The sequence below is a fragment of the Xenopus tropicalis genome, chromosome 3 (assembly GCF_000004195.4).
Source record: "Xenopus tropicalis strain Nigerian chromosome 3, UCB_Xtro_10.0, whole genome shotgun sequence".
NCBI lineage: Eukaryota > Metazoa > Chordata > Amphibia > Anura > Pipidae > Xenopus > Xenopus tropicalis.
The window spans coordinates 149,171,481-149,193,574 of record NC_030679.2 but is presented as its reverse complement, the minus strand read 5'-3'; the positions used below and the strand labels follow the sequence as shown (position 1 = coordinate 149,193,574).

General features: G+C 39.8%; 3 protein-coding genes across 3 annotated transcripts; all 3 read right to left on the bottom strand.

Annotated features, from left to right (window-relative positions):
• Nucleotides 1–5,473: 5,473 nt before the first annotated feature.
• On the bottom strand, nucleotides 5,474–6,388 carry LOC116409611 (olfactory receptor 11L1-like). Its single transcript, XM_031898340.1, has one exon. It carries the CDS (start codon nucleotides 6,386–6,388, stop codon nucleotides 5,474–5,476), a length of 915 nt encoding a protein of 304 aa, XP_031754200.1.
• A 5,367-nt stretch (nucleotides 6,389–11,755) lies between these two features.
• LOC116409610 (olfactory receptor-like protein DTMT) lies at nucleotides 11,756–12,667 on the bottom strand. The gene has a single exon (XM_031898339.1). It carries the CDS (start codon nucleotides 12,665–12,667, stop codon nucleotides 11,756–11,758), a length of 912 nt encoding a protein of 303 aa, XP_031754199.1.
• Nucleotides 12,668–16,055: 3,388 nt separating this feature from the next.
• LOC116409609 (olfactory receptor 1468-like) lies at nucleotides 16,056–17,464 on the bottom strand. Its single transcript, XM_031898338.1, has 2 exons — nucleotides 16,807–17,464; nucleotides 16,056–16,102 (listed from the first exon to the last, which is right to left on the bottom strand). Exons 1-2 carry the CDS (start codon nucleotides 17,462–17,464, stop codon nucleotides 16,056–16,058), a joined length of 705 nt encoding a protein of 234 aa, XP_031754198.1.
• Between the last annotated feature and the right edge of the window lie 4,630 nt (nucleotides 17,465–22,094).

Below are 22,094 nucleotides of genomic sequence, written 5' to 3'. Positions count from 1 at the left end.
GAAATTTCTTTGTAAGTCCAGGATTGAAAATATTGCTCAATTTTCCCTAACATTGCTTTGAAGTTAGCATTGTATAGACTAGTTACTGAAAATCCCACCTTTATGCCTAGGTATGAAATAACAGACTGCTGCCACATAAACTTATAGGATGCTTTTAATTCTTTCACTTGGTTTTTGGGAATCCAGATTGGAAGGGCCTCAGTTTTGGTTGTGTTAATTTTGTAATAGGAAATCTCTGAGAATTCTGAAAGTAGTTGGAACAATGTTTGAAGTGAACAAATTGGGTTGGAGAGAGTCAGGATAATGTCATCTGCAAATAAGGATAATTTGTATGAGTTTTTACCTATCAGAAACCCCGAGATTTGGGACTGTTGGCGTATGGCTTCTGCTAAGGGTTCCATAAGTAGTACAAAGATTAAGGGAGAAAGGGGGCACCCCTGTCGGGTACCATTCGTAAGTGAAAATCTAGGAGAAATTTGACCATTGGTTTGTATTGCGGCAGAGGGAGATTTATATAATGTGAGGATATGATCCAAGAACGTACCTGAGAAACCGAACTTTTCCAAGACCTTTTGTAAATATAGCCATAAGACCCTATCGAAGGCTTTTTCCGCATCTAAAGCTACCAGAAGGCAAGGAGATCTTGTTTGATTAGCTTGGATGGCAATATTGATTACTTTTCTAGTATTGTCTGGTGCCTGTCTGGTTGGTACAAATCCGACCTGATCATCAGAAATCAGAGATTTTAAAATGGGGTTTAGTCGGTTTGCCAGTATTTTAGCGTAAATCTTTATGTCCAAATTAAGCAGGGATATAGGGCGATAATTTTCCACTCGGGTAGGGTCTTTATTAGGCTTCGGGATTGTTGTTATAGTAGCTTGGAAAAGTTCTTTTCTGGGTGACTGAGAAGTGGGGAGAAAATTAAATAATTCAGTTAACTTAGGAGATAGGGAGGCTGAAAGATTCTTGTAAAAATTATTTGAAAACCCGTCTGGGCCCGGGGCTTTATTACTTTTGAGTGCTTTAATTGTAGAGGTCACTTCTGCTTGTGTTATAGGGGCATTAAAATATTCTAGTTGATTTTCTGATAGTGAGGGCAAGGATATTTTAGTGAGAAAGTTTGTGATGTTAATTGAATCTGGTTGGGGAGTTGTGGGATCATCTTTTAAGTTATATAGCTTGGTATAATAATTCGCAAACTCTTGTGCTATATGCTTTGGGTTGGAAAGCATTTGTCCATCAGATGTTTTGATCGTTAATATTCTGTTATTTACCCTTGCGTCCCTAAGTTTAGAGGCCAGCAGTCTACTATTTTTGTTATCCTCAACATAATAACGTTGCTTAGTCAACATGATTTGAAATGTCACTCTTTCCATATTTACCACATTAATTTCTGCATTTAAGGATGCCACTTTTTGGGCCAATGCCTCAGTCGGGTGGATTTTGTGTTGCCTTGAAGCTTCGGCTAACTGAACTATTAAATATTTTGCTTTGGCTTTCTTTTTCTTAGTCTCGCTTGCAGCCATAGCAATTAAATGGCCCCTTATATATGCTTTATACGTACACCAAAGTAGATCTTTGGATATATCTGGGGTAGAATTTAATGCAAAAAATTCTGTAGTTAGTTTTGTAATTTTTTCTGCATGTTGTTTATTAAGTAGTAGGGTATTATTCAATCTCCAGGTAGTAGACGGGGTGGGAATCTGAAGGAAATCTAAAAAACACCCGACTGGGGCATGGTCCGACCAAGTGGCAATTCCTATGTAAGGCTTAACCGATTGAAATAAAGTGGATTTATCTGCAAGAACGAAGTCAATCCTAGAATAAGACATATGCACATGCGATAAAAAAGTATAATCACGTTCAGTAGGGTGACCCGCTCTCCAAACATCATATAACTCATATTGTTTAATGGTGTTAAAAAAGGACTTGGACAAAGAAGTAGCTGACCTTAAAGTGTTGCCCTTCGGTATGGGGGATTTGTCTATAAGAGGATCTGGTGCGAGATTGAAGTCTCCCATGATTAATAATTTGGTCCCAGTTTCTTGCCTAGCTTTCTTAAGTACTTTATTTATAAACGACATTTGGTGGGAGTTTGGGGCGTAAAGGTTTACTAATATATATATATGGGAGAAAACTTCTAATTTGATAATTAAGAATCTACCTTTACTATCTGCCTGGGAGTCTAAAATTTTAATAGGTATAGAGTTCCGAAAGAGAACTGCCACTCCATTTTTTTTAACAGGAGCATTAGCATATATGATCTGGCTGAAATGGTTTGAAAGTAATTTGGGGTGGTTTTTACCCGTTAAGTGGGTTTCTTGCACACATAATATATCTATTTTAGCGTCATGTGCCCAGTTTAATAATAATTTCCTTTTTTGTGGACTATTCAGTCCCTTAACGTTAAGTGAAGAGACATGTAGTTGCATTTTGTCTCAGTTACTATTGTGGAAGGGAGGGGAAAAAAAAAAAAAAAAAAAAGGGGGGAAGGAAAGAAGGAAGGGAAAGGAAAAAAAAAAAAGAAGAAGGAAAGAAATAGAAGAAGAGGGCAAAAGAAAAGAGAGAAAGGAAAATACCTATTGACAGCTCTAAGGGCTTGTCAGGCTCAGGGGACAGTCAAGAGGCTATCAGCCAAACTGTACCAACTGGCTGCACTATTCAGCCAGCTATGGGGGGATTGCCAGGTAACTCAAAGTGCTTAGGGATAAAACAAACGTACACAACTAGAGAAAAGAAAAATTGTTAAGTAGGGTCTACCCCTTGTCAGGGACCCTCATATAGTTTGTAAATCTAACCTGCTAATTATTCTAGCTCATTTGGTTTGTAAACAGAGGTAAATACAAATATAGCTCAACAATATATAAGAAAAAAAAAATTTCAACAATAGATACCGTGTTGTGCATAGACTTGTCAATGCTACTAAAATGGTTTGCAAATATTAATAACGAATACAATACTTCAGGTAAATATTTAAAGACAGATAGGATCTGAGCGTAAGGATAGCTTATCCTTCCTTGGAGAGACTGTAGACCAATCTAAGGACCTTTTTTTGGAAGGTTTGGGTAAAGAAATGTCCATATCTTCAATCGGACAGTTCCAGTCTTGCTTCCTCTGGTTTTTGAAAGACCTTATATATCCCATTTCTATATACAATCAGGCGAACTGGGAAACCCCAGTGATAGGAGATACCTTGCTTACGAAGTGCCGCTGTTATAGGGGCAAATTCCCTGCGTTGTGCTAGGGTAAAGGCAGACAAATCAGCAAAAAATCTTAAAGATGCATATTGTTGTGGGACATTTACACTTGCCCGGACTGCTTGTAGGAGTAGTTCTTTTGAAGTAAAGAAATGTATCCTAACAATTGTGTCTCTGGGTACATCTGCCGGTGCATATTTAGACTTTGGGAGTCTGTGAATTCTGTCAATATTTGCTTCCATCTCTGTGAGCTGGGGTAGCAATGCTTGTATAAGAGTAGACATATAAGGCCGCAATTGATCCTGTGCTATCTCCTCTGGGATGCCCCGGATTCTTAGATTATTTCTACGGGTGCGATCCTCCAGGTCTGCTACCTTAGCCTTAAGAGAGAATATGTGTTCAGCTTGTGTAGAAACCGTGGCTGTTAACTGGGAATGGGCCTTAATAGTATCTTCCGCCTTATTTTCCACTGACTGTACCCGCTTTGTAACTTCTGAGATTTCAAGAGAAAGTTTTTGTAATGCCCCCATTATATCTGACTGTATCGAATCTTTAAACTCCAATAATAGGAGCCGCATGGTTTTTTCTGTAAGTGGTGTTACTGCGGACTCACCTACAGTGGGGTATTCTTGTTCCGAGTCAGAAAGTGGTTGCGGTGCGGGAGTCAGATCGGGAAGTGGCGCGGCCGTGTCTGCTTTTGTCTGGGCGCCGCCATCTTGTTGTTTTGCAGAGAGCTTTCCTTTTACCAGAAAAGACAGGAGTTCCGTTTGAGTAGGTTTCTTAACAAGTTTCGGTGACATTCCGGAGGTAAGTCCAGGACCTGAGAGGAGAATTGTAGTGGTTTGCAGGCTTTAGTATAGCTTTTTTTTGGGGTCCCGACACGGAGCTCCTTTACTGCGCGTCTATCCTGCTCAAGATCATGGCCACGCCCCCCCTCCCTCAGTCCTTTTAAAACTAAACTTAAAGACTCACTTTTGGAGCACTCACCACTCTTTTTGAGCTTAGCACCAATACTCTTCTCAGATATTCCTGAATTCAACATGGGTGATATCAATATCCCCATGAATATTGATAGGTTACCTATCTACATTACCTCCAAGCTTCTCAATCTCAATGTATGTAATAAAATAGTGTTTCGAGGCCATTTATATCAGACGTATCTATTTAAAATGTCCATGTTTGTGAGCATGCAATCTATGATATCACAGACCATACCTGGTTTAAAGAAGGGATGCACGAATCGGTTTGGGATTCTGGCGAATTCCAACTTTTTTTTAAGGTTTTGGTTTCGGCTGAATCCATGGTCCCAGCCTAACTGAATCCAAATCCTAATTAGCATAAATTAGCATATGGTAATTAGAATTCAGAAAGGGTTAAATAGGCAGGGAAAACTTTTCTTTGCTGCACGCTATGCTCAAAACGATTTTTAGCCCCTTCCGAACCTAATCAGCATATGCTAATTGGGATTAGGATAAATTAGGATAAATTATCTGATCGCAGTTGGGATTTAATATTTAGAGGTTTATCAGCTTACCAAGTATCTCCATATATCAGAGCATGGACCCTAAAGTCAAGGTAAACCCTGTTATAAATTAGCAAGGATTATTTAGGTCTTGGGTATCCTCTACCTCAGTGATCTCCAACCAGTGGCTCGGGGGCAACATGTTCCTCACCAGTGTTGCTACCAGTGGCCCCAAAGTAGGAGGTTATTATTGAATTCCTGGCTTGGAGGCAAGTTTTGGTTGCATAAAAACCAGGTGTACTGCCAAACAGAGGCTCCTGTAGGCTGCCAGTCCACATAGGGGCTACCAAATAGCCAATCAGAGCCCTTATTAGTAACCCCAGGAACATTTTTCATGTTTGTGTTGCTCCACAATTCTTTTTACATTTGAATGTGTCTCACAGGTAAAAAAGGTTGGGGATCCCTGCTCTACTTAATATGCTTCGTAAACACACACTAACCTTCAAAAATTAAATTTTTCAGTTTTTTGCTGGCTGGGTGGTAAATAAACATTGTTTCTTTTAATGCTTTATTTGTATGATAGATTTGGGTTTGACCTGGGGGAAGTCCTTTTTGAAGGTAAGTGTATGTTTATGAAAAATAAAAACTCAGCAAAGAAACCAGTAGAAGACTTATGAGTGAGGAATAGTTTGGTAGCTTCCACTCTGGAACATGAATATAGGCAGATTAAATAAGTTCATTATAAATACTAAGGCCGTCATGTTTTCTTGACAATTTATACAAAGAACAAATGTAAACTATGGTTTAAACTTTGTTATTGTATAATATTTTTAAGGGCATTTTTCATATCTGCACTTTTCAAGCTGTAAATCATTGGGTTAATAAAAGGAGTCACTACAGTGTATAAAAGGGAAAGATGTTTGCTAATGGTCTGTGACTGGTTTCTTGTGGGAACCACATAAGTAACAATGAGAGTCCCATAAAATATGGAGACCACGGCCAAGTGGGAGCTGCAGGTGGAGAAGGCTTTCTGTCTCCCAATACTGGACACTATCTTTAGGATTTCATGGGCAATACAGATATAGGATCCAATGATGAGTATAAAAGGAAAAACAATTACAGGGGCAGATACTGTGATTGCCAATATTTGTGCCAAGGAGGTGTCTGAGCAGGAAAGTTCCAGGAGAGGAAAGAAATCACATAAGAAATGGTTGATGGTATTTTGGTTGCAGAACTCTTGTGTAGCTGCAGGAATCTGAGCAGCTACTGTCAAGCTAAGGGCAAGCAGCCATGACATGGCAATTAGTTTAACACAGACTCTGTGGTTCATTATTGAAGAATAACGCAGGGGATTGCAGATGGCCAGATATCTGTCATAGGACATCACAGTTAGAAGGAGACACTGTAAAGCTTCAGTGACACCAAATAAATAAAGTTGTACAATACAGCCAATAAGGGGTATTTTAGCTCCTTCATTCATTACAGTTCTGAGCAGGGTGGGCACAATAACCATGGTCTCCAGGAGATCAGAGAAGGAGAGTTGTTGGAGAAAGAAGAACATGGGAGACTGAAGACCTCGGCTGACTGTTACCAATGCTATGACAAGGGCATTCTCAGATATGGTCAGTATGTGAATCAAAAGAATCAAAGAAATAATCAGGATCTTGAAATTGTGAAGATGCTGAAATCCCACAAGGAAAATTTCAGTGACCATTGAGTGGTTCTGCATATTTGTTTCCTGGGAGAAAAACAAGTCCATCAAATGTGTGTATTTGCTCAGTTTAAGTCTTTTTCACTGTTTTGCTGTGACAATAATATTTTCATATCTCCTATTGATCATCCATAATGTGGGAATTGCCTTCAAAGCAGCTCAGCAAAACTGGCTCATAAGGTGCAACAAAAAGACACTGCTCTTTGCAGATGGCCCCCAGAATGCTGTATCCAGTACAAGTGCCAAGCAGTTCTCTTTTTATCACCCAGAGATAGGGATATACACAAGCGGATAATCTTCAGAGACATCTCTGGTGCCTCCAGTGTCATTGAAAATAATTGGCCCATAGAGCCATTCAAGAGTTTATATTTACTAATTTCAATTTCTAACTATTATTTATTTTTTAGGATATTTAAAAAAGTTCATTATTGAAATGCTTTATAAACTTTTTATAACTTGCAACATTTGAAAAAAGAACCTGCTCTTCAATTGCAAATAATAATACAGTTCTTTATAGGGGTTTTAATGGTTTATGTAGGTCAAACATGCAATGAACAAACAGTGGACATGGATTCGCGGCGAATTTCCACGTTTTGCTATTGGCTGATTGTTTCACGTAACGGATGAAAAAATTAGCCACGGAAAAATTCACCATGCATCCAAAAATTGTTGCGGCATCAAAGAATAGTCGCAGGCGCATGCCAAAAATGTTTTTACCCGCAACATTTTTGCCGTTTTCAGCAAAATGAAACAGGACAGGTTCGCTCATCACTAACAGACAGAACAGTTGGTTATATACTTAGGAGTCCATGCATGAAACCACAATTTTTTTTCCAGAAAAAATCATATTTTTTCTAATTTATAGAGCTTTTTGTAAAGTCCACGATATTTTCGTAAAATTCCATGACTTTTTCGTAACAAAGACTATGACCATTGCAAAATTTATTCAAGCTTTGGTATCGTGACTATCTTTTGCCCAGGTTGGAGCTGCAGAGTGCCATTGAGCCCTATGGGAGACTTTCCTTGGGCCGGGTTGGAGCTGCAGAGTGCCATTGAGCCCTATGGGGGACTTTCCTTGGGCCGGGTTGGAGCTACAGAGTGCCATTGAGCCCTATGGGAGACTTTCCTTGGGCCGGGTTGGAGCTACAGAGTGCCATTGAGCCCTATGGGGGACTTTCCTTGGGCCGGGTTGGAGCTACAGAGTGCCATTGAGCCCTATGGGAGACTTTCCTTGGGCCGGGTTGGAGCTGCAGAGTGCCATTGAGCCCTATGGGAGACTTTCCTTGGGCCAGGTTGGAGCTGCAGAGTGCCATTGAGCCCTATGGGAGGCTTCCCTTGGGCCAGGTTGGAGCTGCAGAGTGCCATTGAGCCCTATGGGAGGCTTTCCTTGGGCCAGGTTGGAGCTGCAGAGTGCCATTGAGCCCTATGGGAGGCTTACCTTGGGCCGGGTTGGAGCTGCAGAGTGCCATTGAGCCCTATGGGAGGCTTCCCTTGGGCGGGGTTGGAGCTGCAGAGTTCCATTGAGCCCTATGGGAGGCCTTCCTTGGGCCGGGTTGGAGCTGCAGAGTGCCATTGAGCCCTATGGGAGACTTCCCTTGGGCCGGTTTGGAGCTGCAGAGTGCCATTGAGCCCTATGGGAGACTTTCCTTGGGCCGGGTTGGAGCTGCAGAGTGCCATTGAGCCCTATGGGAGACTTTCCTTGGGCCGGGTTGGAGCTGCAGAGTGCCATTGAGCCCTATGGGAGACTTTCCTTGGGCCAGGTTGGAGCTGCAGAGTGCCATTGAGCCCTATGGGAGACTTTCCTTGGGCCGGGTTGGAGCTGCAGAGTGCCATTGAGCCCTATGGGAGACTTTCCTTGGGCCGGGTTGGAGCTGCAGAGTGCCATTGAGCCCTATGGGAGACTTTCCTTAGGCCGGGTTGGAGGCCGGGTTACTCCCTATTTGTTCCAATTGTGCTTTTAACCACAGAAAATTTGTGGTTTCATGAATGGGCCCCTAAGCATTAAAGTCGATTAGAGCTCATGGAAGCAAAGAATAGGGAGTAGAGATTACTGAGACTGGAGGGATCAAGAAGGGAATGATTGTTGAGTGAGAGGAAGAGTTGGAACAGATGGCATGGGCTTTCAATGATTCTTGTTGAGTGAGAGGAAGAGTTGGAACAAATGGCATGGGCTTTCAATGATTCTTGTTGAGTGAGAGGAAGAGTTGGAACAAATGGCACGGCCTTTCAATGATTTTTGTTGAGTGAGAGGAAGAGTTGGAACAAATGGCATGGGCTTTCAATTAACAAAGAGTGGGATTGCAGAGAAGTTTGGAAGGAATTGGATCAAGAGAGCAGGTAGTAAGATGTGAGGAGCCCAGAAGTCCTGAAATGTCCTCTTTAATCACAGAGGAACACAAGACACACAAAAAGACCAATGAGTGTTTATTTCTTTTTGAAGCGCTCAATAAAATTTTGAGCAGTGAGTAAATTATAGAGAGGAGTAGGAATGGAAAGAGTAATGAGCTGAAAGGAGAATTAATTTATGAGTGCAGTATAGTATGGTTGTTCAGCTAAGCACTGCCTGGTATTTTAGAAGAGAAATGTGGAAAAAAGACCATGGAGTGCTCTGTAATATCTCGAGCAGTGAGTAAAGTATAGGGAGAGGTGGGCATGGGAAGAGCAATGAGTTGAAAGTAGAATAAATGAATGAGTGCAATATAGTATAGAGCCCTGAGCTCTGCTTAACGGAAAACCTGTGGGATAAACAGAAATGAGCAAGGCCTGATGCCCCCAACTTCACTAAAACATTTGGGGCTGAACAGAAGCATATCCCACAAACATCTAGAGGAACATCTGCACAGAAGTGGCTGTTTGGGTACCCCTAGTAGAAGGAATAAAGAAAATAGAGGAGATCACTCACATTGTCCGCAATACAAGTAAGGTCTACTGGAATATATGGGAACCAGGGTTGGACTGGGCCACAGGGACACCGGGCAAAAACCCTGTGGGCCCCAGCCTTGTGGGCCCGGTGGCCCAGACCCGACCATTGCAAGTGCTCTCCTGGCCAACCATTCCTCCCCTGACGTGTTAAACTTATGCGTGCTCGGGGGAGGACGTTGAGTGGTGGACCCTACAGGGGGTAAGGGAGACTCAATGGCTGCCCCTGCAGTGGGTTAGGGGGTGCAGGGGACACACCCGGTGGTGGCACCTGCAGGGGCAGCAGCCCCGGTGGGTCCTGCAACCCCCAGTCTGACCCTGATGGGAACCATGGCTCTGCTTTATGAAAGCATACCCCCCATTAAAAAACTTGTGAAAAAACCCTATATTGGATCAATGTAACAAATAATTGGCGGATTAACAATATTTTCAGTACAAGCAATACATATATGTAACAGGGAATAACTTGTTGTCTGAACTTGAGCTAATATTATATATGTTTATACATTATGGATAGCTGCAACCCCTCCCCCACATTTGAAAAATGCAAAAATAAAGAATATTACACACACAAAAAAAAGTGGCTGTTGTGGCAGTAAAGTGAGGACCAATGTTATAGCTTTCAAACAAGATGTGTGACGGGCAGTAATCCTGATACAGTTCATTGTGCCATTTTTTAGATACAAAGTTAAGAGAATTGCATCCATATGAGTTTCGTTATAAGACGAGAGTTGTGGTCAACATTTTTGCAGTGGGGAGCAAATCATTTCCAGCATGCAGCCTTCAAATGGCGTTAGCATGTTTGGATGCAGGTCCCTTTAATGACAACAACCTTGTGCCCATTTTGGCTCACTCACAGGTGCACTTGCATTCTTAAATAAGACTAATGCTTTGCAAGACTGATATTGGCAGTCCAAAACCGCAAATACCTTTTATACCATTAAAGATAGATAATGAATGCAAATTATAAAAGTGCCTATTAATTCCAACCATTTTGGGTACGTTTCCAACTCAGCTCCTACACTGCTCTGCTTCAAGAACCCACTCTTCAAATTCCAGGCAATCTCATAAATATTCCACGGGGCGTGACTTTCTTAAATCCAGGCGCATACTATTTCTAGCCATAACTAAACATGGAAAGCCACCTCTGCTACATTTACCCACCCAAGTTGGTATCTTACTGTGTTCATTCCAGCCCATTAATCAAATACCGTTACTCAACCATTTCATTACATTACAACCTATTTTCCTTTTGCTCTATGGGTGGCAATTAATTATGAGCCTCGAGGACTTATTTCTTGATTTCTACATAATTTCTTAGCTTGGCACCAATCCTCTTCTCAGATATTCCTGAATTCAACATGGTGACCCCATAATTATTGATAAATTACCTACCTATGTTACCTCCAAGCTTCTCAATCTCAAGATATGTAATAACATTTTTGAGGCCATAGATGTTACAGACTATACCTGGTTTAAAGTAATGCTATGTGCGTAGTTTGTAGCAAGTGAATTTCTTGCATTGGGTAGGGCTTTTCTACTTCTTTTTGGCTCTTCTAACCCTAACCTTGATGGTTTTTTTGCTCAATACAAAGAATTTGATTGACTGAAGAATGTACATCCCCTCTCATAAGTGATACCAGAATATGTACTCATGGACTTCTATCTAGCAACCATTGCTCAGGATTTTGGGTTCCTTCTACTAAACATAAATGATCTGATCACAGTTGGGATTTAATATTTAGAGGTTTATCAGCTTACCAAGTATCTCCATATATCAGAGCATAGACCCTAAAGTAAAGGTAAAGACCCTAATAAACCCTGTTAAAAATGACCAAGGATTATTTAGGTCTGGGGTATCCTCTACTTCAGTGATCCCCAACCAGTGGCTCAGGGGCAACATGTTGCTTACCAGTCCCTTGGATGTTGCTCCCAGAGGGACCAAAGTAGGTGCTTAATATTGAATTCTTGACTTGAAAGCAAGTTTTAGTTGCATAAAAACCAAGTGTACTGCCAAACAGAGGCTCCTGTAGGCTTCCAGTCCACATAGGGGCTAGCAAATGTGGCTCACAGGTAAAAAAGGTTGGAGATCCCTGGTCTACTTAATATGCTTCATAAACACACACTAACCTTCAGAAATGTTATTTTCCTGTTTTTGCTGGCTTGGTGGTAAATAAACATTGTTTCTTTTAATATTTGTACGATAGATTTGGGTTTGACCTGGGGAGGGTCTCTTTTGAAGGTTAGTGTGTGTTTATGAAAGATAAAAACTCGACAGAGAAACCAGTAGGAGACTTATGAGTTGTAAATAGTTAATCTTGTGAAGAATAGTTTGGTAGTTTCCGCTCTGGAACATGAATATAGGCAGATTAAATAAGTTAATTATAAATACTAAGACCGTCATGTTTTCTTGACAATTTATACAATGAACAAATGTAAACTATAGTTTAAACTTTGTAAATGTTATTATATAATATTTTTAAGGGCATTTTTCATATCTTCACTTTTCAAGCTGTAAATCATTGGGTTAATAAAAGGAGTCCCAACAGTGTATAAAAGGGAAAGATGTTTGCTAATGGTCTGTGACTGGTTTCTTGTGGGAACCACATAAGTAACAATGAGAGTCCCATAAAATATGGAGACCACGGCCAAGTGGGAGCTGCAGGTGGAGAAGGCTTTTTGTCTCCCAATACTGGACACTATCTTTAGGATTTCATGGGCAATACAGATATAGGATCCAACGATGAGCAAGAAGGCGAGCACAGTCACAAGGAAAGATAATGAGACTGCCAATATTTGTGCCAAGGAAGTATCTGAGCAGGAAAGTTCCAGGAGAGGAAAGAAGTCACAGAAGAAATGGTTGATGGTATTTTGGTTGCAGAACTCTTGTGTAGCTGCAGGGATCTGAGCAACTAGTGTCAAGCTAAGGGCAAGCAGCCATGACATAACAATTAGTTTCAAGGACAATTTGGGGTTCATTATTGAAGAATAATGGAGAGGATTGCAGATGGCCAGATATCTGTCATAGGACATCACAGTTAGAAGGAAAGACTGTAAAGTTTCAGTGGCACAAAATAAATAAAGCTGTACAATACAGCCAATAAGGGGTATTTTAGCTCCTTCATTCATTACAGTTCTGAGCAGGGTGGGAACAATAACCACGGACTCCAGGAGATCAGAGATAGACAGCTGTCGGAGAAAGAAGAACATGGGAGACTGAAGACCTCGGCTGACTGTCACCAATGCTATAACAAGGACATTCTCAGATATGGTCAGTATGTGAATCAAAAGAATCAAAGAAATAATAAGGATCTTGAAATTGTGAAGATGCTGAAATCCCACAAGGAAAATTTCAGTGACCAGTGAGTGGTTCTGCATATTTGTTTCCTGGGAGAGAAACAAGTCCATCAAAGATTTGTATTTGCTCAGTGTAATTCTTTGTCACTATTTGGCTGTGACAATATTTTCATAACTCCTATTTCTCATCCATAATGGAGATCCATAATGTGGGAATAGCCTTCAAGGCAGCTTATCAAAACGGAGTCTTAATGTGCAATATTCAAAAATATTAAATGACTACAAAATAATCATTGTTAAATGCAACCTAGAGTCCTACCACCAATCTCCAGTAACATTTTACCAACCTAATGAAATGAGCAATTTGGAGAGATCGTCTTTTAATATTACACTGCTCTTTGCAGATGGCCCCCAGAATGCTGTATCCAGTACAAGTGCCAAACAGTTCTCTTTTTATCACCCAGAGATAGGGATAGACACAAGCGGCAAATCTTCAGAGACATCTCTGGTGCCTCCAGTGAGATTGAAAATAATTGGCCCATAGAGTCATTTAAGAGTTTATATTTACAAATTTCAATTTCTAACTATTATTATTTTTTAGGCTGTTTTAAAAACAAGTTCATTAATGAAATACCCCCTAATGCTTTGAACGTTTTGCAACTTGCAACTTTTTTTTAAAAACAAACAAACTGTTTTTCAATTACAAATAATAATACAGTTCTTTATAGGGTTTTTGTAGAATGCTGTAGAATGTTGGTCAAACATGCAATAAACAATAAACGTTGGTTATATACTTAGCAGAGAAGTTGAAGTAGCTCATGAGAAACAAATAATAGGGAATGGAGATTACTGAGACCCCATACAAGGGCCGATTCTAGCTGCCGATATTGGTCCCTTAGGCCCCTGGCCAAGCGACCGAATTAGCATGGATTCTCCCGATATCGCCCACCCGTAGGTGGGGGATATCGGGAGAAGATCTGCTAGCTTGGCGACATCGCCAAGCAAGTGGATCTTAAGGTGTATGGGCACTTTTAGGGATCAAGAAGGCTTTTCTCAGTACAGAGGTAGTTAGGGCAAGTTTTAATGAGGGAATCATTCCAGATACGAGAGGAAAGATGGAACAGATGGGCTTTCAATTAACAAAGAGTGGAAGGAATATGATCAAGAGTGCATGTAGTAAGACATGAGGAGCCTAAAAGTTCTGAAATGTCCTCTTTGATCACAGAGGAACACAGGGTGCACAAAAAGACCAGTGAATGTTCATTTTGAGCAGTGAGTAAATTACAGAGAGAGGTAGGAATGGGGAGAGTAATGAGTTGAAAGGAGAATTAATTTATGAGTGCAGTATAGTAGGGTTGTTGAGCTAAGCACAGGCTGGTATTTTAGAAGAGAAATGTGGCATAATCTGGCAGGAGTAAGATTATTAAGGGCAATGGTGATTGTGTTATGATAAACAGAGGAAGATGAATTAGAACAGAAGCTAGTTAAGATGTCAGAGTAAAAAGCCAAAGAAAAAGAAAGTTAATGTCTAACAGCAGGTAATCAGTATTTTGTCCCCTCTGAAGCGTCTTTGTTCCAGAGAAAACAGCCCCAACCTTACCAGTTTATTTGCAGTCTCTGCACTCTCTCCAGCTCAATAATATTCTTCTGAAGGACTGGAGCCCAAAATTGCCCCCCATACTCAAGGTGAGGCTTTACCAGGGTACTAAAGCTAGTACCATTACCCTAGCACTGGATTTGCTTTAGTAGCCACAGAGTGACACTGCCTGGAATTAGACAACTTGTTATCTACAAAAAAACCCAGATTCTTCTAAATTTAGTATCCCCCAAAACACTACCATTTAGTGTATAACTCAAATTTATATTATTTCTACCAAAATGAATAACTTTGCACTTATCAACACTGAACCTCATTTTCCAATTTGCTGCCCAGTTTTCCAATTTTAGAAACATTAAATGGAAACAGTACTTTCAATGCCCACCTCCAGGTCATTAGTAAACAAGTTAAAAAGGAAAGGACTTAAGGTACTCCAACCCCGATCCAATTAGAAAATGTCCCATTAACCACCACTCTGTGTAATTCCCCAATTTTATCTTTAACTTTCTCTGTTGTACTGTATCAAATGCTTTAGTAAAGTCCGAGTAGATAACATCCACTGCCATTCCAGCATTGAGGTTCCTGCTCACCTCCTCGTAAAAGCCATGCATAAAACCATGCTGGCACAAACTCATAATATTATGTATGTATCTATATCTTTATTTATAAAGTACGACTTATGTACTCACAACTGTACAGTAGAATAGATTGTACAACAGGGGGTTATTAAAATAATAATACAAAGTATTAATTATAAATACAAATAAATACAAGGTACAGTTGCAATAAGTTAAGAATCAAAGAGACAAGAGGATAGAGGTCCCTGCCCCGTAGATCTAAATGGGAGGGTAACTTAGACACAAATGATTGCAATGAAGTAAAGTACCCTATCCCTTATTACCCCTTCCAAAAGCTTTCCTACTACTGATGTCAGACTAACAGGCCTATAGTTTTCAGGCTGAGAGCGGGATCTCTTTTTAAATAACGGCACCACATTAGCAATTCGTCAGTCTCTCGGCACCATGCCAGACCTCAACGAATCCTGAAAAGTGAAGAGGTTTGGCAGTCACGGAGCTAAGCTTGTTCAGTATCCTCGGATGAATACCACCCAGTTTCTGGACCTTTGTTTACTTTTACATGTTCAGTTTCTTTAGAATTTCCCCCTAAATGACCCATGTATCAGTAGTTCTATTACTAGAATTGGGTCTATTATAAAGGAAGCCTTCATTAGCTGACTCAGTTGTGTAGACAGAAAATAACAGTTCAGAATTTCTGCTTTTTCTCTGTTCTCATCAACAAAGTGCCCCCTCCCCTGTGATAATAAGGGTCCCGCCCCTTCTTGCTTTATTTTTTACTATTTACATATTTTTTTTTTTTAAATTGGGTTTCATTTTACCCCTAGCTGCAATACCCATTTCCATCTATATTTTAGCTGTCTGATAGCTTTTTTGCTAAATAGCACATTTTTTCTTACCAACCTTGACACCAATACTTTTATTGAACTATAAAGGTTTTGCTTTGTGGTGTCTTTCCCTGCAGCTCTTATATAGGCAATGGAAGGGCTCAAATATTGTTGGTATGCTTTTCCCCCAATCTTCTCTTAACAGAGATCTTTGGTATCTCTTATCACCTTAGTCACTTATCAGTTATCACTGGACTTTCTCTACTTCGGTAATGAGTACTACAAACAAAACTGTACTGTATATTCACCATGGGGCTTACGAGTGATTTGCAAAGGGAAAGAATGTATTCTTACCTCTTTCAATGCAGAAAATTACAGATTACATACACATATCAGCAGATGTAAGCTATAAAGAGAAACCTCCTTTATAAAGCTTACAATTTAACAGGAGAAGGGGTTGTTTAGGATGCTCACAGTCGAGAAATGGGAACCGCGTGTTCATGGGCTATTGGTCCTCCTGTTTGTGATACAGGAGTTATTTTAGATACATGAGTCAAATCAAATCAAATGAGCTTTATTGGCAGGACCAAATACATTTAGCATTGCCAAATCAGATAGAGGGGGTAATGGGGGGTCAGTATATGGAGTGTAATGGTCAGTCAAAAGAGAGGGTATATACAACTAGGAAATTTTTTGCCAGGCATGGATTTGCTGCAAATTTCCCTATTTCACCATTGGCAGGTTTTTTTGTGAAACTGGCACAAAAAGTGGCGCGTAGCAAAAACAATATCACCTCCTTGCCTCACTCCCTGCGGTCTCCCTCTTTTGTTGTGATTGTTTACTGGCCTCTTGGCCTCTAATGTCTGAACAAACAAGAATTTTGTTTCCTACTTATGTTCCTTTTGGAGCTTACAATGATAGGACCAAGCCAAGCTGCCATTGCAAGTGACCTTCCTCCTACCAAAAATAAGTTAGCTGACCATGGATGAAATATTTGATTGATATTTGATATACCCTTATTATCAGATCATGGACTCTAATGATAAGATCAAAACCTTACAGTGAAATAACCTAGAAACTGATGATATTTTCATGGATAGTCTGATAAAACTAATATCATTATGGTTTTTTTTTAATATTTAATGAACAATAAATAAATGTAAAGCAAGTAATAGGTATTATTGTTGTATAATGTTTTTAAGGGCATTTTCATATCTGCACTTTTCAAGCTGTAAATCATTGGGTTAATAAAAGGAGTCACTACAGTGTATAAAAGGGAAAGGAGTTTGCTAATGGTCTGTGATTGGTTTCCTGTGGGAACCATATAAATACCAATGAGAGTCCCATAAAATATGGAGACCACGGCCAAGTGGGAGCTGCAGGTGGAGAAGGCTTTCTGTCTCCCAATACTGGACACTATCTTTAGGATTTCATGGGCAATACAGATATAGGATCCAATGATGAGTATGAAGGGGAAAATAGTCACAAGCAAAGAGAATGTATTTGTCAATATCCGTGCCAAGGAGGTGTCTGAGCAGGAAAGTTCCAGGAGAGGAAAGTAATCACAGAAGAAATGGTTGATGGTATTTTGGTTGCAGAACTCTTGTGTAGCTACAGTTTTCAATGTAACTAGTGTCAAGCTAAGGGCAAGCAGCCATGACATGACAATTAGTTTAACACAGACTCTGTGGCTCATTAGTGAAGAATAACGCAGGGGATTGCAGATGGCCAGATATCTGTCATAGGACATCACACTTAAAAGGAAACACTGGAAAATGTCAGTGACAGCAAATAAATAAAGTTGTACAATACAGCCAATAAGGGGTATTTTAGCTCCTTCATTCATCAAGGCTCTGAGCAGGGTGGGCACAATAACCATGGTCTCCAGGAGATCAGAGAAGGAGAGTTGTTGGAGAAAGAAGAACATGGGAGACTGAAGACCTCGGCTGACTGTTACCAATGCTATGACAAGGATGTTTTCAGTTGTGGTCAATACGTGAATGCAAAGAATCAAAGAAAAAGTCAGGATCTTGCAATTGCTGAGATGCTGAAATCCCAAAAGGAAAATCTCAGAGACCATCGAGTGGTTCTTCATTTTTATTTTCTGGAAGAGAAACAAAAAGTACATTTTGGACTTTTTTATCCAGTTCTAGTATTTACCAACCCCAACAGAAGACATGATCTTGTAATATTATACTGACCTGCTATCTGTGTACTGGGTCAGCCCCAGGATACTTTTACTGTATCCAACACAAGATCTCTGTTTATTAACCAGCAAAAGTAATATATACAAGTGGCAAATCTACAGAGACAGCTCCAGAACCTCTTGTGTTTTTGAAAATAATTAGTCCATAGAGTTTGTTTTTTTTATCTTTCAGTTTCTATTATTTCTTTTTTAGGAGATATTAGAAGTGGATTCACAGTGACATATCCAATCATGTTTGCATTTGTTTAATATGCAACCTTTAAAAATCACAAAAAATAAAACTTGGACTTACAAAAATTTTCCTTTTCTTTTGGCAGCACAGACACTAATGGGTTAAGATTCATTTCACCTCTTTAGCACAGCCACTAAGTTAATATAAGTTAACATATACATCATCTCCACCACCCCTTATTAGTGTTATTTACAAGTTACCCCCAAATATGACAGTTTAGAAAGCCATGCTCATACAATATAATGCTGCCTTTCGAAATGCAGACAAAGAAAATTTTACCATAAATTTTAATTTTCTGTAGTCCTTCAGGTAGCATAGACACTACAGGGATCTAATAAACTATAACAAAAAAGGGAAAATTGTGCTCAACCACTAAATTTCAAACCATTAGGCAGGGGTGCAATGAGGTTGTAACCACAAAATACATATAGACAACAACAAGAGTCCTTCTGCGCTCAAACATTCTGCACATTAAGCTAACAAGCAATTCAAGTTGGCCAACTACATCAAACTCATCCCCTATGGTAGCTTAATGCACAGAATGTCTTAATGCCCTAAATCAGCGGTTCTCAACCTGTGGGTGGGGATCCCTTTGGGGGTCGAACGACCCTTTTACAGGGGTCACCTAAGACCATTGGAAAACACATATTTCCGATGGTTTTAGGAATAATTTTATGGTTGGGGGTCACCACAACATGAGGAACTGTATCAAAGGGTCGCGGCATCTTGAAGGTTGAGAACCACTGCCCTATATATTTTGACAATGGGTGAGTGCAAAGGATCTCTTGTTGTTGTGATTTAATTACCGACATGTACTGGAATTAGGGAATCGATTTTTAGGAATCTTGAAGAACTGCCCCCAAAATTCATCTGCCAAAGGCCACTTCATTTAAGGTTTCTAAGTCTAGACAGTAGAACTTTGCAAAGGTGGACACATTATTTAACATAGTGGATTTAAAGATTTATATGCTTTAAGATTTTTTTATTTTTTTTTGCTATGTTCCGAGCATAAACTTTTCCATATAGAGTATAAGGAGGAGCTGCAGCCTGTACTTGCTACCATAAAGGCTGTCTTCCAAGCCAGAAGTTTCTGGTTAGCATCTGCCAAAGGCTCCAATGGGCATTTGCCCTTCGAATGAAAGGCCAAAACAGCTGCTAAATCAGTGTTTGATGTGATTGGCTTAAGACCTTTGTCAAAACCGTCCTGAAGAAACTAAAGAACTTCTGGAACTGAACAGCCTATTGACTGAATGAATGCTTTTATTAAAAACAACAGTGACTGCAACATTTTCAGACCTTAAGTAGATTGTTTATTTGACTGTAGTAGAGGTCAAACCACTTTATCAGAAAGACTTTGACATGTCAGAAGGAAAAGGTAAAAACTAACTAAGCTTTTTCAGAAAGATCTATTTAAATAAACACTCAAAGTAATGATGCATTGAGTCCTTTGTGAAATGAAACATCCCATTTCTTTCCTTCTATTCTGTACACATGTACACCAGGGCAAAATGTTGCACTCACAAGGGCGACTTTAAAGAGATACTGACTCCATTTTACATCCATCATTATATTGTCTTTACATGAGCTTTACATGAGATCCCTCATGTTCTTCTATGACAGTGGTTCTCATGACGCGACCCTTTAATACAGTTCCTCATGTTGTGGTGACCCCCAACCATAAAATTATTCCTAAGACCATTGGAAATATGTGTTTTCTGAAGTTCTTAGGTGACCCCTGTGAAAGGGTCATTCGACCCCCAAAGGGGTCCCAACCCAAAGGTTGAGAACCGCTGTTCTATGAGGAGGTGGCCATATTTGTGCAGCAGAAGCCCAATAGCATTAGAAGCTATAACTGACAAGTTGAGAAGGGACAGTCAGGTTGGCAAAACAGTCAGGTTTGGGATTCTAAAATAATAATTATTTATAAAAACAGCCCTATCGGTGAAAAACGATCAACATAACATAACTTTTATGGGCTAATTTACTGAGATTTACTATGCATCTAAACGGCTAGAAATCCGAATTCGACAATTTGCCGAGTTCATATAGAAGTCAATGGCAAAAGTCCCTTCCCTTTCCTTGAAGATCTTTCTTTTGTCTCACAACATTAGAGATTTTGGGTTTTTTTCTGAAAATTTTTTCGAATTGTTGCAGCAACAATTTGATAAAATCGGGATTTTCATAGCAACAATTTGAAAAAGTCGAGTTTTTTTATGACTTTTCTAGCAGCGACTTTTCCTCGTGACTTTTTTTAAGTAAATATTAGAGTTTTAGTAAATCTGCCCCTTAATGCAGATTCATATTTTGAAAAGTTGCTTTTTTCATGTAAGTATCACTTTAACCTTTTTAGTGCCACAGGACGTAGAATCTACGTCCTGTGTATCAAAGGACCAAAGTGCCACAGAACGTAGATTCTACGTCCTGCTGCACTTCCGGTTTTGGGAGCGGAGCAATGGCTTTTCAAGCCTTCGCTCCCCACTCGTTCCCCAGCCTCCAGAAAACAGTCAGAGGTGGGGAACGAGTGGCCCCTGGGTAGCGATCGCCCAGGGGCCCCATGGGACTTACCTGCCATCCACGTGGCTTTCTGTGCAGCTCCTCTCCCTTCTGCAGCTTCCCCCTCTGGCCCCCTGCTTCCTGACACGCCTCCTCACATGATCTACTGCTGCTGTGCCAGATCGAGTTTCTCCTGCAGATCCTCATCTTCTAGACCCAAAGTAAGTGGCAAATACACACACAAACACACAATCACACATTTATTACACTAATACACACTTATACTCACACTTACACACACACACATGCATTTTTGGGAGGTTTTCAAACATTCATCACTTACAGCACTTAGAGAAAACTCACACTTGGTTGCACACTCACACACATGGACACAAAACACATTTTACACACACACTTACACACTTATGTAATTTTGTAATTATTTTTTTTTTTCTAATCGCATCATTTTTATTCTTGCCTGAAAAAAATGTTTTATTGCCATTGCGGATAGTGTATTCGCTAACCGCACTGCGCAATACCTTTTGTGTATTATTTTGGTGTTTCTACTACATATTCTGTGATTTTGGTGGATTTTTGGGTATTTTACTGCATGTTTAGCCATTTTATAGCATTTTCAGTTATGCATAGTTGTTGTTCGCTTGACTTTGTCTGTAAAACTTATTTGCCCTAGCCAAAATACTCAAACTGTTATTCTGCCCGCAGATATTATTAGGCAAAAAAAAAATGATTTTAGTGATTTTTTTTTATCTTTATCAATTTTATTGCTTTTTACATTGTTCTTTGTTACTTGTCTTTGCAAATGGACATTTTGTCTGCTGTATTTCAATTTGGCATCCTCTGTACCCCACATAGTTTGGTAAATCTATTCATATTGGGCATCAAACTGTTCAGTAGACTAGTGGCGTTCATACTTAGAGTGTTTTATGTTGGTACGTTACTAAATGTGGGGTACATAATGGGGCAACATGCAAGCTTTGTGACAATTTTCAGAAATGTCACAAAAACAGTTCTGTTTAGCATAGCTTTGTAATTTGGTAGTTTGCAGTAGAAAGTTTTATTTACCCATTTTTATTTTGTCAGAATGTGTACTTTCGGAAAATATATGGTTTTCTAGGGTCTCTTTACTGTTAGGGGGTCGTATGGCACATAATACACATACCAGGTGCAAAAACTGCATGAGCTGAAGCATCTTATGTGAAAATTCATATGCACTATTTTTACTTGGGTGCCCCTGTACCCCACATAGTTTGGTAAATCTATTCATATTGGGCATCAAACTGTTCAGTAGACTAGTGGCGTTCATAGTAAGAATGTTTTATGTTGGTACGTTACTAAATGTGGGGTACATAATGGGGCAACATGCAAGCTTTGTGACGATTTTCAGAAATGTCACAAAAACCGTTCTGTTTAGCATAGCTTTGTAGTTTGGTAGTTTGCAGTAGAAAGTTTTATTTAGCAATTTTTGTTTTATCAGAATGTGTACTTTCGGAAAATATATGGTTTTCTAGGGTCTCCTTACTGTTAGGTGGTCGTATGGCACATAATACACATACCGGG